The sequence below is a fragment of the Xenopus laevis genome, chromosome 9_10L (assembly GCF_017654675.1).
Source record: "Xenopus laevis strain J_2021 chromosome 9_10L, Xenopus_laevis_v10.1, whole genome shotgun sequence".
Taxonomy (NCBI): domain Eukaryota; kingdom Metazoa; phylum Chordata; class Amphibia; order Anura; family Pipidae; genus Xenopus; species Xenopus laevis.
The window spans coordinates 51,788,671-51,803,673 of record NC_054387.1 but is presented as its reverse complement, the minus strand read 5'-3'; the positions used below and the strand labels follow the sequence as shown (position 1 = coordinate 51,803,673).

Here is a 15,003-nt window from a genome sequence, read left to right as displayed (position 1 = left end):
CTGTGCCGACTTCATCAGAACACTGCCCATGCACATGATTATTTAGTATTCAGACCTGTATCACTTGTGGAATATAATTATGTACCCCCTACTATCAATTATAAGGATATTAGTAGGCACTGGGGGATTATGTGACCATACAAAGGCACAAGGCTGCTGGCTGAGTTATATAAGAAACTATGAGTATCATTCATGTATTATAAGGGATAATGTACCCCCTACTGTAAATTATAAGGATATTAGAAGTCACTGGGGGGTTCTGTGACCATATAAAGGCACAGGGCTGCAGGCTGAGTTATACAGGGAACTCTGAGTATCGCTCATGTATAATAAAGGGATAATGTACCTCCTACTGTAAATTATAAGGATATTAGAAGTCTCTGAGGGGTTCTGTGACCATATAAAGGCACAAGGCTGCCAATTTAGTCAAGATCTTTATTCATATGGTATAAACATATTTATGCACGGACAATATATAAACCTGTCCAGACAGTGTGAAAGCTAGAACTGACCTTAGAACCCAGTCATTGTAAACGGCTTAGGTCTGAATCAGGCCAAACTGGATTTGATTCTTTTGTCCATACAGTGCCAATATAAAGGAACAACTGGAATTGAACTTATGGTTCAAGAGTTGTATTGCATGATCAATAACCACTGGGCCACTGCACTTTTTTGTGTTTTATATTTATATAGCCTTTGAGTTGTTCAGTGTAGTCTGCACCACTGGAGTGGGTAATAAATGTCAATAATCAGTTTCTGTTAAAGGTGGATTGGTCATGAAAATGCAATTAAGTCAGCACTCACCAGGAACTCCAATTTCTTATTGATAAACAGGTGCGCGGCATTCGGTGTCCACTCCAACCGACTTATCCAAACAAACTGTATTAGACAGCACCATCAAAGATTTCTGTTAAAAAGCCTTTATTTTGCTATTTTTTGGCTTTATGGTCTGGACAGTCACAACGTTTCAAGCCAAACAATGGAGGATGAGTTTGATTTCAACCAGGGCAATATCAAGCGAATGGTTTTATAATTTTCGCTAAGACCGGGTAAGTATTGAGGAAATAAAACACCAGCACAGTGGTTTGCACTGCTGGCTATCTGCCCTGGGGTCAACTCCAGCATGGAGTTTCTATGTTTTCCCTGCATCTATGTTGGTTACTCATGTCCAACTAACCTCCCTAGCACACAGCATTCATACAACACACACACACACACCTGTCTGTTTTGGAGTAGAGCAACGCGCATACAGAGACAACATACAAGCTCCATGCAGACAATTGTCAGACTGGAATTGAACTCAGGACCCAAGCGATATGAAGACAGCAATGTTACTGATTAGCCACCATGCTGATGCTTTCCCATGCTTGTTTTTTATATATGTAGCATCTTTGCACCACAACTGAAATTGAACTCAGGACCCCACTATGTTAAGACAGGAGCACTAATGACTGTGCCACCTTCAGCACCAACCATAAGCCCTCATGCTGGAGGTGTTGCCTTGGGGCCTTTTTATAGCACTACGTGTCTAGCCATGCTAGGGATCTCAACTCTATCTCCCAAGAGCTGTTTGTGTTTCCCTCGGTCGATATTCCACAAATACAAATGTAGCTACGTTTGAATTTCTTGGTGGTGCTGATGCTTTTCCATGCTTGTGCCCTGAATTCTCATCCAGCATAAGCAGCTTTTATGTTATCCACCTAACTGAGGCATCCAACTGAGAAACAATCGACTCATGGTTGGCCTGGTCGATAAAAATGATGGTTGATCCCAATGTTATTAATAGGGAAAAAAGATAAATAGATAGGAAGGCCGGTATTTTTTTTTCCAGAAAAGATGGCAACCCTAGACCCAATACTGAACAGTATAATGGAAAGACGAAAATCACAACTCATCAAGGGAGCACAGTGGTTAGCACTCCTCCCCTTAAAGTGGTCGGCTCTTGTGTTCAATTTCAGTCTTTGTTTTCAGATGTTTTTTATATTATCTGCCTGGGCTGACACTACATAAATAAAAAAATAAAAAAAACAACAACAAGAGAGCCCCATTCAGCACGATGGCTAAACGATAGTATTGCTGTCTTGAAGCACTTGGGTCCTCAGTTCAATTCTATTGTCTCCATTTGCATGGGCCTACTCATAAACAAGCAGGTGTGTGCTAGGGAGGTTAGGCACAAGTGACCCATGCAGTGAAAAACATAGAAACTCTGTGGTGGAGTAGAACCCAGGGCAAATAGGCAGCAGTGTGAGCCACGGTCTCAGTGTTTTACTTACCCAGAGACACAAATAAATAAAGAAAACCATCCCATTGATACTGCCCTGGTTGGAATCAAACTCCCAACTCCATCAGTAGAGGATTTACCATTATACCAAGTAGCTCTATACAGATGTTGTTCCTCAGTAACATTAAATGCTGACCCCAGTGAAGTTTACTCTGTAAAGCCAATATGTGCAATGTCAGGGTTTCCCATTCAATTCCAGCCAAACAAAACGAAGGATTAGAAATTTCAATTTCAGCCAGTGCATGATGCCGTTTCACCTCTGCAATAATCAAAGCAAAACAACATGGCCGCCATACCAAAGATACTCAATAGGTGACCTCAACAACTGAGTGGAGCATATAGTGTGTGGAACATCCACCTGCAAACAGAGAAGTTGCCTTTGGACAAAAATGACATTAAACATAACTTGATTTTCAGTTTTTATTGGAAGAAGCAGCAGTGACAGAGCGGACAGTTTGCAGATATTACAGTATTCTGGTTCTGAGGGGATTCCCAGAGTCAGCAAGAGAATATGGGACTTTTGGGCAATTAAAAATGGAGTGTGTTTGTTCATTCACAGGGAAAATCACTTTTATTTGTGGCAAGAGATGCAAGTTTGTGAGCTAGTGGACACTCTAGTACACAGGAGAACCCCAACCTCTCAGCCTGTGCTACTGACCATAACCAAGTGTTGGAGACTGGTCAAACAATGCATGCTACTGGCAGCAGGTGGCAATATATGGATGCAGCCTATCACAACCAGCCTAGCTGGGAGTAAGCTCTAGTTTCCTGGGGACTCCCAGCAACCCCTAGTCTCTCTAATATCACATTTTGATATGAGTATCTTGACCAAAGCAGTCCGTGGGCACCCCTGTCCACCTGGACTTAGATAATTTATGAAGATTGTCTTTATTATGGACGTTAAAAACACTGGGCAAACTGGGGGCAATAACAATCTTTGGATGGCAGCATTAGCCTCAGTGACATATACATGATATTTAAAATAAATATGTGATCCAAAGTAGGCTAAAGGAGCAAGCAATGCCCCATACCTTCCAACACCTATTAACACAAGAGAAAAATACAATTCATTGGTCAGGCTGAGGTTTCATTTTCTGATGCTTTCTACCTTAAAATATGACTTTCCTGGATGCCCCTGTTGCTTGGGGCAAATAAAACTGGTATCAGTGCAAAATACAAAACTTGGAACCCTTTGTGGGTATGATTGGCTGAGATAGTGGTTGGAAGATTGTCACCCATAATAATCCTCCTGCAGCAGGTTCTTCATAGTTAACCAGTAACAGTTCAGCTTGGTTCCAAGATGGCGTCCTTCTCTTTCTTGCCAACCACAGACTTTTTGCAGGTGAACATGAGGAGCAAAAGCATGGGCAGGTGCCACAAGCTACAGAAGAACAGCTTCCTGGAGCTGGAACGGTCCGCGTCCTTGTAGAATCGGTAGCCCAGGTAAGAGATGTAAAAGTTAATGGGAAGCGATATGACTGGAAAGGTCCACGTGGTCACATCTAAAGCAGGAGCTAGGGTGGACAGGCCAATGAGAGCCAGACAATGACGCAACGCCACTTGGCGGCACATGAGTGGATGGGTGACAGACATCATTCTGTAACCCCCTCGGGAATAGTCTTCACGTAGATTCCAACTTAATGCGTTAAAGTGGGGAAACTGCCAGGAGTAGAGAATGCCGCCCAACAGCAAAGCTCCTGCAATAAATTAGAAAAGAGCGGGGTCATGTGGGTTACTCGTATTGTGGTGCTCAAATGTGGGACTTATATATTGGTTTCTAGGGTCATTAACTTGACCATTATTCGAATGGCACCCAAAGTTATGTAATAGAGGTCTCGGCCCTGGTCTATAGCACGCTGCTAGATTATTTAAAGGAGGTCTCCAGTTTTAAAAAGCATAATGCACAGCTGATCCACCACATGGGGCCAGTTGGTACTGATACGGTAGGGAAAGAAAATCAGTCTTTGTAGTGACAACATTTGGTCTTCTGGCTATACAGTAAAACCTACAAATAAAGTCCTGCCAAGGTTTCCCACCAGCCATCAGCTTTTTCTAAGCCTGGGACGACCTAATCAAAGCACTTGTATTACTGCCAGACACAGCCTTAAATCTAATACACAATTCAGTGCACCCAGGGCAGATTGAGAGGGCAAGGCAAGACGTAGGGTTTACATAGAGACGCTACTTTCAAATGTCAAGAAATGTTCAAGAAAATGAGAAGAGAAACTGCTGGCGGGAACCTTATTATACATAAAGGAACAAAAGGGCCTTTCCTGGAGCAATGATAGCGCTCACACAGCAGTGGCATGGCATCGGCACCTTTTAGTAGAGCAGGGGTGTAATTAAAAAAGCCTCAGGGTAAGCACCCAGAACAAGTTATTGAAACAGTCACAAGACTCAGAATTGCAGTGAGGAAACAGAGGACAGGCCGGAGCCTTTAATACAGCTGAGAAAATGGGCTGGGGGAGATTTCTTACCATGTTCAGCCCTTAGTATCTAAATGCATGAAGCTCACACATTCACATGCTCGGGAGTGCCTAAATCTGAGTGCCTAAATCTTGGCCAACATTAGAACAACCTTAAACCCAACTCTCAATTCCAAGGGTGCCCACCTTTCACCTTGTTCCTCTTGTTTCCCTCTCTTACTAGATTGCAAGGCTGCTATAAGGCAGTGTATTTGTATTGTTGTATATTGCATATACCATCAGGTTATATGATCTTCTTTTATGCCATGATGCCACATGACCCTATAGTGTGCCCAACATCTAGCAGACTAATAGATGTGACACACAGGAGTCCCTTTATCTTCCTTCTCCCGCTCCCAGCCTTATTAAGCTTTGACAAGAGGAATGCACAGAGACTGGGGCTCCGGGGGGCAAAAGGTCCTCTCTGTAAACACAATAAGGACCGATTAGCAACGTGCCCATTCAGGAGCAGTCATGCCTGGCGCTACCAACTAATGATGAGTACATAACAGTGAGTGCCAGGGGTGAGAGATACAGGGCAGCAGGCCAAACCCATAGCTGATTGTAAATAATGGAGATTACATATAGTTGTGTAGCGCTAAACACAATGTAACTCTATAAAAGGTGCAATCACAAAAGGGGCCCTGGGTGCTCGAGGCATGGCCAGTGTCACACATTAATTGATCCTGTTGGTTTCTGTTATGGACAACTGAAATAGCTGACAAGGTAATATGACCAAGTGCATGGTTGTTGGAAAGCAGCTGGCAAAATTTGGGGGCAGGTGTGTGCCCCTGTATGGGCACTTGTAATGGACATTTCAGCTGTACTGACCTAGAGGAAAGGTTAACACAAAGCAATAGGACAGTGAGAGAAAAGTGACAGCTGAATAAATCAGCCAATTGTGCGGAACCAACTGAACCCCTGGTTATTAATAATAGTCATAATTAAACACAGCGTGCGGAGCCCCCATATAACTGTGTTTGCCCCCCAAGGGAAATGATAAGGGCATGATTCTGCTGCAAGAGTAACAGCACCTGCTATTTAATATGGGAACAATGGACACATAACATTGCTTAATAAACCCAATTTCCCACCCTTCGTATGCCCCGTTTTACCAGCTCTTTTGGGGCTGCTGGTTGTGTCAACAATAGCTGCATCTGATTGTAATTCTGATTTTGGGAAGAAAAAAAAAAGAGGTAACCCAGGGCTATATGGGGGCGGGGGTAGAAAGGTTAGAGAATAGCAGTAGGGTGTTATGTGCCGAGCGATTTGCTTTTCATCCACAACAGAGAGGATTAAAACTCTGCACGATCAGGTCACCGAGGACGATCAGGGGTTAATAGGCTGCCAGATAAGCTCTGGCCCTCTAACTGTGACACAGCCGATCTCAGCAGCCCCTTTGCCCAAACAATCTGCCCCCCCAGGGACACATGTGGGGAATAATTATAAGACTTAGTAATGTTAAATCCATAGAAGACCTCACACGGCAGTCTGTTTGGGCTACAACAGCAACTTACCTGCATCCAGGCTCCCAGTAGCTGCTGTCCAGCCCATGACTGGCGGAAGGGCGCCCACCACAGCACCCACCCACGTATTGGCAATGCTGAGCCGTTTCATGGGCGTGTAACAGCAGGTATACAGGAAGATATTAAAGGCCCCCAGGGCCCCCGTCAGAGGGTTAACGGCAAATGTCAGCAAGGAGATCCCTGCGATAGCGCAGGCCGCGGCAAAGGAGACGGCCATCAGTGGGCTGCAAAGAGACAAGAATAACAGTTACACTTTGTATTAGCACTTTGTATCTAGTGTGTACAATGCAGGGTGAGTAGAGCAGGGCTGGTACAGTATGATGGGTACAGCAGATAGCATGTTTCACTCACAAACACACAGAGATCACACTGATCTATATGGTGGTTGGGGGCAAAGGGTAACACAAAAAGGGCAGCCCCCGTAGAGAGAGACCTGGGCAGTAAATAGAAACACAGGATTTATTCCCATCCAATCAACTCTAAACCTTTGTTCAAACAAAATCAAATTAGAACTGCAGAGAAATCCCATTCCATTACACAGCATAGCATTTAACCCCTTCCCCCATCGCGTGCTCCCCACTGTGGGTATTACTGTACAGTATGTATTCCAGAGATGGACACCAACACTGGTGGGAGCATTGGGATGGGGAAGAGTTGTTATTCAGGGATCTGGTGTTGGAGTACTGACACTGAATCCTAAACTCCCAGCTAATTTGCATCTGGCACTTAATAAATATGGTCCAATAAATGAATAACATATTTGTAACAATAAAGGGAAAGTATTTATGTAAAGTCACCCGCCCCCCACTTCCTCTGCAATTACTGCTTTCAGTGACTCATGAAAATGGGGTTAATTATGTGCTGAAAGTTTCCCTGGAATAAAGTATCCCCTTCCTTTAGATCAGGTTTCTAGTAAAGACATTAATAAGGTTGTTATAGTACAGCAACCAAAATCCATCATGACATGAAAGGGGGTGAGCGATGGAATAGTCCGACACTGATACCCAGATCAGAGCCAAAGGGGGGGGGAGCATTTCATCTGATCCATGGTGGGCAGGAAGGCTGCCGATTGTTCCTGGTGGGCAGGAAGGCTGGCGGGTATTTCACACTGGCTTCACCCACTGCAAAGGATTAACATGCCAAGCAAACTGTGCCAGCTGCTATAAAGTTTATAACAGGGTGGCACTACCCACTTCTGTCTCATACAACCTCTGGCTCCCAAGGAAGGCAGGAATCAGTCTGGTTGCTGGAGATGCTGATATTTGGGGGACAGTGGACAGGATGTGAATCCTGAGCCTCAAACTCACACAGTTTTACAGTTTACCCCTGCACTCCATGACCCATAACATAAGGAGACAGTCTGAGGCCCTGACCCACCTTTCATGTGGCACCTGTTTGTTGCCCCACACTTGGATTAAAGGGTCATTCAACCGGCTCTTCTGCCCTCGGGAAGTGATATATTCACCCATGTGCCACACACTAAAGGGAAAGCTTTGCATTATATTACTGGACAGTGGTGGTGTTTCATGGAGGCATGGGACAGCTGGCTGCACTTTGGAATCTAAACTCATATCTTGGAGAGTCCATATTAGTTGAAAACATTGGTGTTCCCTGGAACAAGTCAGGACCCTATTATATGTGAAAACTGAAGCTCTTAGATGTTGGCGAGGTTGAAGCATGCCAGTATTCTGCCAACATGTAGATGGACAGCCCAATAAAACCCCATGAGACTACACCAATGGGACAATCCGTCGCAGCAAGAAGCACTTACAACCCTAGCAGAGCCCTTAGCCTGTGCATTTCATATTTCATGCTTAACTAGGTCATGGGCAGAAATGAATGGAAAGATCCACTTTATGGGGTGCCGTTTGTCCCAAATACATTCTGTATACAAAACTATCCCTAATACACAGAATGAATGTCTCTCATGTTATATAAGTATTTGTGACCATACACAGAGAAAAAAATATACAAAAGACTTATTTCTATTAAAGAATGAAAACAAAATCTGGTTAGTGCACAAAAGGATGTCATTATATCACAAACTCCATTCTGTACAGTTTGACAAGCAATATGTCGCACAAATGTATAACCTCCATGTAATGGACACACTTATGTGCAAAGTTACTTACAGAATGAATTATGTAAAAACAAAGTTGGACATAATATATAATAGTGTAACTAAATAGTGCTTGTCAAGCTAGATTTGACTGACAAAATAGATATCTGTGACAGAAAGCAAGATTTTATAGTACAGAATTCATTCTTTTCACAAAATGACAGTTTTGTTTCACAAAACAGTTAAAATAACCATCCTGTGAAGAAACACTGTCAGTCACATTCCTGAACCAATAAGAACAAAGCATATTGCCATATACAATAAAGATGAGAAGTGGCCAGCTCTGCTCCACATGGCTAAGGCAAAGTATCTGGCCTGCTATAGAGGGCACCCTCTAATGTCCCCTGTGCTGCATAGTAATAAACATGAAAAAACATTACCTAAAAGAACAACTGTTAAACACTACAGGTTCATAAATGGAAGTTTTTACAAATGGCTGAGAAATATAATGCTGCACTTATAATGATTGTAGAGAAAGAAAAGTATGCAAAACTTATATAAATATGATCATTTTAGGTGATATGGCTATTCTTATTGTAGTAACCTGCTTGTGTGGCCATTTTTGGTTAAGGGCATTCCTGCTGTTTTGCCATTATCTTATGACTCACTCCTGTTCCTTTTCCTGTCTAAGCTGAGAGCAATAATGGGACAGGCCACACCCACCTGCGATGTTGTATTAAATGTACCAGAAGTTACTGTGCTTGTCTGGCTGCTTTGCCTGACTATCAGAGTCAGTTATAAGTTTTGTATATGATAGTTAGACTCCAATGTCTCCTCCTAGCTGTAATCTTGCAACAATTAGCTTGTAGTAGTCTCTTAATAATGTGCTTAGCTATAGTTCAACTACTACAGGAATGCCCTTAACCAAAATGGCCACACAAGCAGGTTACTACAATAAGAATAGCCATATCGCCTAAAATGATCATATTTATATAATTTTTGCATACTTTTCTTTCTCTACAATCATTATAAGTGCAGCATTATATTTCTCAGCCATTTGTAAAAACTTCCATTTATAAACCTGTAGTGTTTAACAGCAGCTCTTTTAGGAAAGGTTTGTTCATGTTTATTACTATGCAGCACAGGGGACATTAGAGGGCGCCCTCTATAGCAGGCCAGAGAGCTGGCCACTTCTCATCTTGTTTGTATATGGCAATAAGCTTTGTTCCTATTGGTTCAGGAATGTGACTGACAGTGTTGCTTCACAGAATGGTTATTTTATCTGCTTTGTGAAACAAAACTGTCATTTTGTGGAAAGAATGAATTCTGTACTATAAAATCTTGCTTTCTGTCACAGATATCTATTTTGTCTAGCTTGAAAAGCACTAGTTAGTTACACTATTATATATTATGTCCAACTTTGTTTTTAGATAATTCATTCTGTAAGTAACTTTGCACATAAGTGCGTCCGTTACGTGGAGGTTATACATTTGTGCGACAGATTGTTGTTAAACTGTACAGAATGGAGTTTGTGATATAATGACATCCTTCTGTGCACTAACCAGATTTTGTTTTCATTCTTTATTAGAAATAAGTCTTTTGTATATTTTTTTTCTCTGTTTATGGTCACAAATACTTATATAACATGAGAGACATTCATTCTGTGTATTAGGGATAGTTTTGTATACAGAATGTATTTGGGACAAACGGCACCCCATACCACTTTGACCCATCCGGCTACCCATGTACTGGGCTGATGTGATGGTTTGGTCTCCAGGCCAATGTCTCATACAGTGTGTCCATGGAGACCAGTCAGGAGAGGGCCAACATCAACACACCAATTTGTTCCTTGTCTAAAAGGAATTTCTACCTGCCCGACAGATATTTAGCTGATTTTCAGCAAGACATTGGTTAGGCAGTCTGTCAAAAAGAACCCCAATCATACACCTATAAGCTACTTGCTTGGTCTGAAGTCAACAGTTTTCATTGGCCAGTGTATGGGTAGCATTCATGAAGAGCATGAAATGCATCAGGCTCAGGGTTAGGTTAATATTGTTAACTTAAATCCATTTCTACTCAAATAACACACTTCTACCTCATAATTAACTCCGCCCCCTATACCATTTCCCATAATGCACTCCCATCTCATAATAAACTCCACCTCTCTATATCAGTTCCCATAATGCACTCCCATTTCATAATAACGCCTCCATACCCCTTCCATAATACACTGCCGTCTCATAAACACTGCCTTTCTGTATCAGTTCCCATAATGCACTGCCAACTCATAGTAAATTCCGCTCCTCTCCCTTTAGCCAGTGAAGAGGAAGAAATACAGTAATGACAAAATGCAGAAGTTGGAATTCGGGAGAAGATTTTGCGCTTCAGTAGTTGCATTATTGCTTATAATGTAAAACATTGTCTTTTTTGATAGGTTTAAATTCTCTGCATTTTCAGCGGAATTTCTGCAGCGATATATCGGATAGGAAGAAATTAAAAGGGGTCTGCCATAAAATTGATCGGAGCAGAGAAAGTTTTATTATGGTTATGTCCAGCGTTTAACTGCGATAAGGAACACACAGGGAAATGATAAACACCGCCTTTAAATTCAATTTCCATTTTAATTAGAGATGGCTGGCAGATCTGTCTGGCTCGATACGTTTTCTAATTAAAAGGAAAATGGCAGCAGTATATACGGCGGCAAGGCGCAGTTAGGGGGCGAAGAGGCGTGTTCTCTACACAAGGGGCTGAATCAAAATTAACTACAAAGTTTAGCAGCAATAAAGTGATTTTATCAGCCTTCATATCATCTCCTGCCACTTTTATGTCATTCCTGATTGGACAGGGTCATGCTCAGTGTCATCTCAGCCAGAACCAATAGAACTTCAGTAAAGAATTCAAATTGATCCAAAGCATCAATCACAGCGATAAAGCGGACATAAGGGAAAACCTGTAAGGGCCACAGTAACCCCTGTCTTAATCAAGTCCAATGGATTATGGGTCAGTCCTTCCTAGGCCCAAAGTATAATGACAAAAAATAAGTCTCCTCTTTATGCAAGTGGCTGAATATGATGCGAATATCACAATGCTGGGAGCACCCGCTGCTCCTTGTTTTGCTAACAAGTGTAAATAGGCTGCTGATGTCACAATATGGAGGGTTAATACACAGGATCAATGATTCTATTGTCAAGAAACAAAAGAAGAACCATCTCGGAATTATTTCAGATGAGTCAGCGATGGAGAGAGGTGACAGGACACTTTGTTGTGTAAAGAAAACACTTAAAGGAGCCTCCTCAACAGGCGTAGAGCTTCCTGTGTGCCCAGAACATTCCTTCTATGTGTATTTGTATTTAAACATATTGGTAGCAGCTACCATTTTGGTTCCCTTCAACAGTACAGCATTAAGGTATAGCTTATTGAGTGCCAAGGACATTAGTGCTCTGTATATGTGCATTTATACACATGGCAAGAAGGAGGTGCCATATTGTTGCGCTTCAACAGTACAGTATGAGGGTATAGCTTACTGTGTGGCCTTGCCATATTGCTTCCCTTAGACAGTACAAGTGTATAGCTTATTCTATTAGGAGCGCAATTTAAACAGGTTAAACCTGTTCAAACAAGATGCATGATGTAGTGGTCACATCCCGCTGTTCTATCCTAATAGGAGGAGGTTAAACCTGGAAGAGTAGTAGCGTAGGGGTTAAACCTGGGGTAGGGAATAAGGAGAAAGGAGTCCTACAGCCAACACAGTGCGTCTCTTTCATGACTCTGATCAGGTCTGTGTTACATTGGGTGTCTCTTTACAGACCCTGCTCTACTATATTACCTTACAAACCACACTAATCCCTGTGGCCCCAGCACTGACTCTTTCTACACTCCTGAGAGATTTCATGGTAAGTTATTCCTTCCCCTTTTCTCTCTATATGGCGGGGCACTCTATGTCACTTATTGTCCCAAGAAATCATAACGACTTGGTTCCTAACATGTAGCCCCCCTCCCCACCCTGGATAGGGCCACATCAATAGATAGAGTGACAGCTCCTAAGCCAACTCTGAGGGGGCTGAAGAAAATAGATCAATGGCAACTAACACAAAAGTTAAAATAAAACACTAAACTTTTATGTCCCAGTTTATTGGTGTTTGTCCCTTGCCACTGATCCCAAGTAGTCAATTGCAAGCTTTTGGGGAGAGAGGACTAGTCCCACAGTCTGGGGACCACTGCTCTATATTCATGTTCATGTTCAGACCTCCAGGTCTTTCTCCTGCACCCATTACAGGCTCAGAGGCATCTGGACAAAATCAGTGTCAAGTTCAGGTAACCTTAGAATTGTACCACTGGGGGCCTCATATATTTGCTTTTCTAATATTTCAAGGATCTTTGCTTTTAATTCCAAGTGGTTTGACTGTAGGCCCCAGTAACATATCCAGGAACAGTGTAAAGTACCCAAAAGTGGTGGCACCCCATAAGAATGCAGGCCCTACTAACATTCCAGCACCTCTGAGGATGATGCTGGCATGCAAATAAAATGATGGCTAGCCCTGCTACTCCCTGCTGTGATTCACAACAGAGTAATGGGCTTTTATATGGCCTAGGTAAGGGGGCAGACAGCGAAAATAAACACGCTTGATGGATTGTGCTGAGATTTATATTTGGGATCTGGTGGGGTTCCTGCCCTGTTTTCTCCTGTAAGCATAAAACTTTAACCACCAACCAGGATGAAACACTGGGAGCCTGTAGGCAGGTATTGTGTCCCCGACCAGCGAGCAGATGGAGAAGTCTTTCAGCTAAATGCACCATGACTTCTCCATTCTACCCCTTCCATCTGGGCTGCTTCCTGATGGGAAGGAGTTCATTGCCCCTACATTTATTATTATGCGCTCGGACCTCAGAAGAACGGCTTCAGATACTTAACAGTTAGCTCTGACCAACAATAAATCAAGTACACTGGCACTATGTATGACTTGTCATCATTGCTTCCTCGCCGACCAGGGAAAAGTCAAAGTTATGGAACCCAAGAGACCAATATTTGCAGTAAGATCCATTATCCATTAAAAATAAACACAAGCTTTTGTGTGTCCTGCATTGCACTATTGCCATGTGCAAGGAATCCCAAGGACTTTGCAGGTGCATGGCATTGCACAGCTTGCATTGAAACCAAATATATACCTGTAGAATGTGTCGGCTGTGACTGGTTATTCTGTAGCCCCATGTGAACTGTCAGCCTGTGAGAGGCTCTGTTTGGCAGTACAGTGCCCTTGGAACTCACACATTTTTAAAATGAGACCCTACATTGATAGGGGTAGGGGGATAGTGGGCAACATGTTGCTGAAGAGTCACTGGTTTGGAATCAGTGATCTAAACAAAATCTTGCACTAACTGACCTTTACCATGGGATTCCATGAAAATCTAGGATAAAAATTGGCATTTAAAGGGGACCTGTCAAATCCTATTATATGATGTTAGTCAAGCGAAATCCACTTTTCTAATACTATTTAAATTATTTAAATCTTTTTTATTTTAATTGTGGAATTCACAATCACAGCAAGCAGGCAGGAGCCATTTTGTGGGCACTGTTATTATGGCAAGCTTTGCATCATACCAAAATCTTGTTTATGTACCAGAATGGGGGACCTAATGCCCATGCCCATGCACTTGCTACACAATTAGATGGTGAGGAGGGAGGGGGAATGTGATGAGGGCAGTGACTTCTAGTGCAAAATCATCTATGCCTCAGGCATATAGGCGGGGCAGGCAATATATGATTGACAGCTGAGATTTCTAGCAGGTTCATAACAGGTGTGGGTACTTTAATACAAAAAAAATAATTTGGGTTTCATGTTTAATTTGAAAAGTACTTTTATTATACAGATTTTTGTGTTTGTGTGACAGGCCCCCTTAAACTATAAATGGCCTTCTGACTGGTTCTTCTTAAAGAGCCAGCACCCACTGTTCAGGAACCACTGATTAAACTGATAATTATTTGGGTTGAATTGAAGTTTTTATCTAGCTTGACAACGGTAGAGGCAATAGGTCCCCATCACTAACAAACAATGACTTACACCTGACTGGCAAGGGGGTCAAGATGTATATATTTGTTGAGACCTGTCCCAGAATTGTGAATGTAAGATTATTCAATAACATCTTTGCCCAGATATTCTCTGTTCCTTCCAACATGCTTTTGTCCCCTATCTCTCTAATCTTTGTACTACTACACATACACACAAAGGAATCTAACTTCCAGCAATCTGCCCAAAACCCTCCCAAAGTGCTCTTTCCCTTCCACAATAAATAAATGTCTAATGCAAATTAGTTGGTTATCACTCAAAAGCCCTGACACTTGAAGGAACTTTAAACAACCTGTTGACAAGTTGCTTGATAGATGGAGAAGCCATTACAAGGGACAATCCCCATACTCAGGGACTGGAGGGTTTGCGGGAGGAAAGGGGGGTGAGGAAAGAGGCGGGAGGGCAATTAGAGGGGAAAACAGACACCATAGGGCCAGGCAAATTCCTCAATGGGACAGGATTGCCTTGCAAATGTCATGACCCTACAATAAGTTCACTACCTGTTTACAAGACTAAGCAGGAGACCCCCCATGGCAAATTGTATCCATTGTAAAGAGCATCCTAAAAAATTGCCAAAAGATACAAGAACATTCAGTGCTCAGAACCA

At 42.5% G+C, this 15,003-nt stretch overlaps 1 protein-coding gene across 1 annotated transcript in view; it reads right to left on the bottom strand.

Moving 5' to 3' along the window:
* Positions 1-2,687: 2,687 nt before the first annotated feature.
* cox10.L (cytochrome c oxidase assembly factor heme A:farnesyltransferase COX10 L homeolog) overlaps positions 2,688-15,003 on the bottom strand; it is a 55,187-nt gene continuing 42,871 nt past the window's right edge. Inside the window, 2 exon segments of the mRNA NM_001096945.1 lie at positions 2,688-3,978; positions 6,264-6,496. Of these exon segments, the coding sequence (NP_001090414.1) occupies positions 3,566-3,978; positions 6,264-6,496 (646 nt within the window). The 3' untranslated portion in view covers positions 2,688-3,565.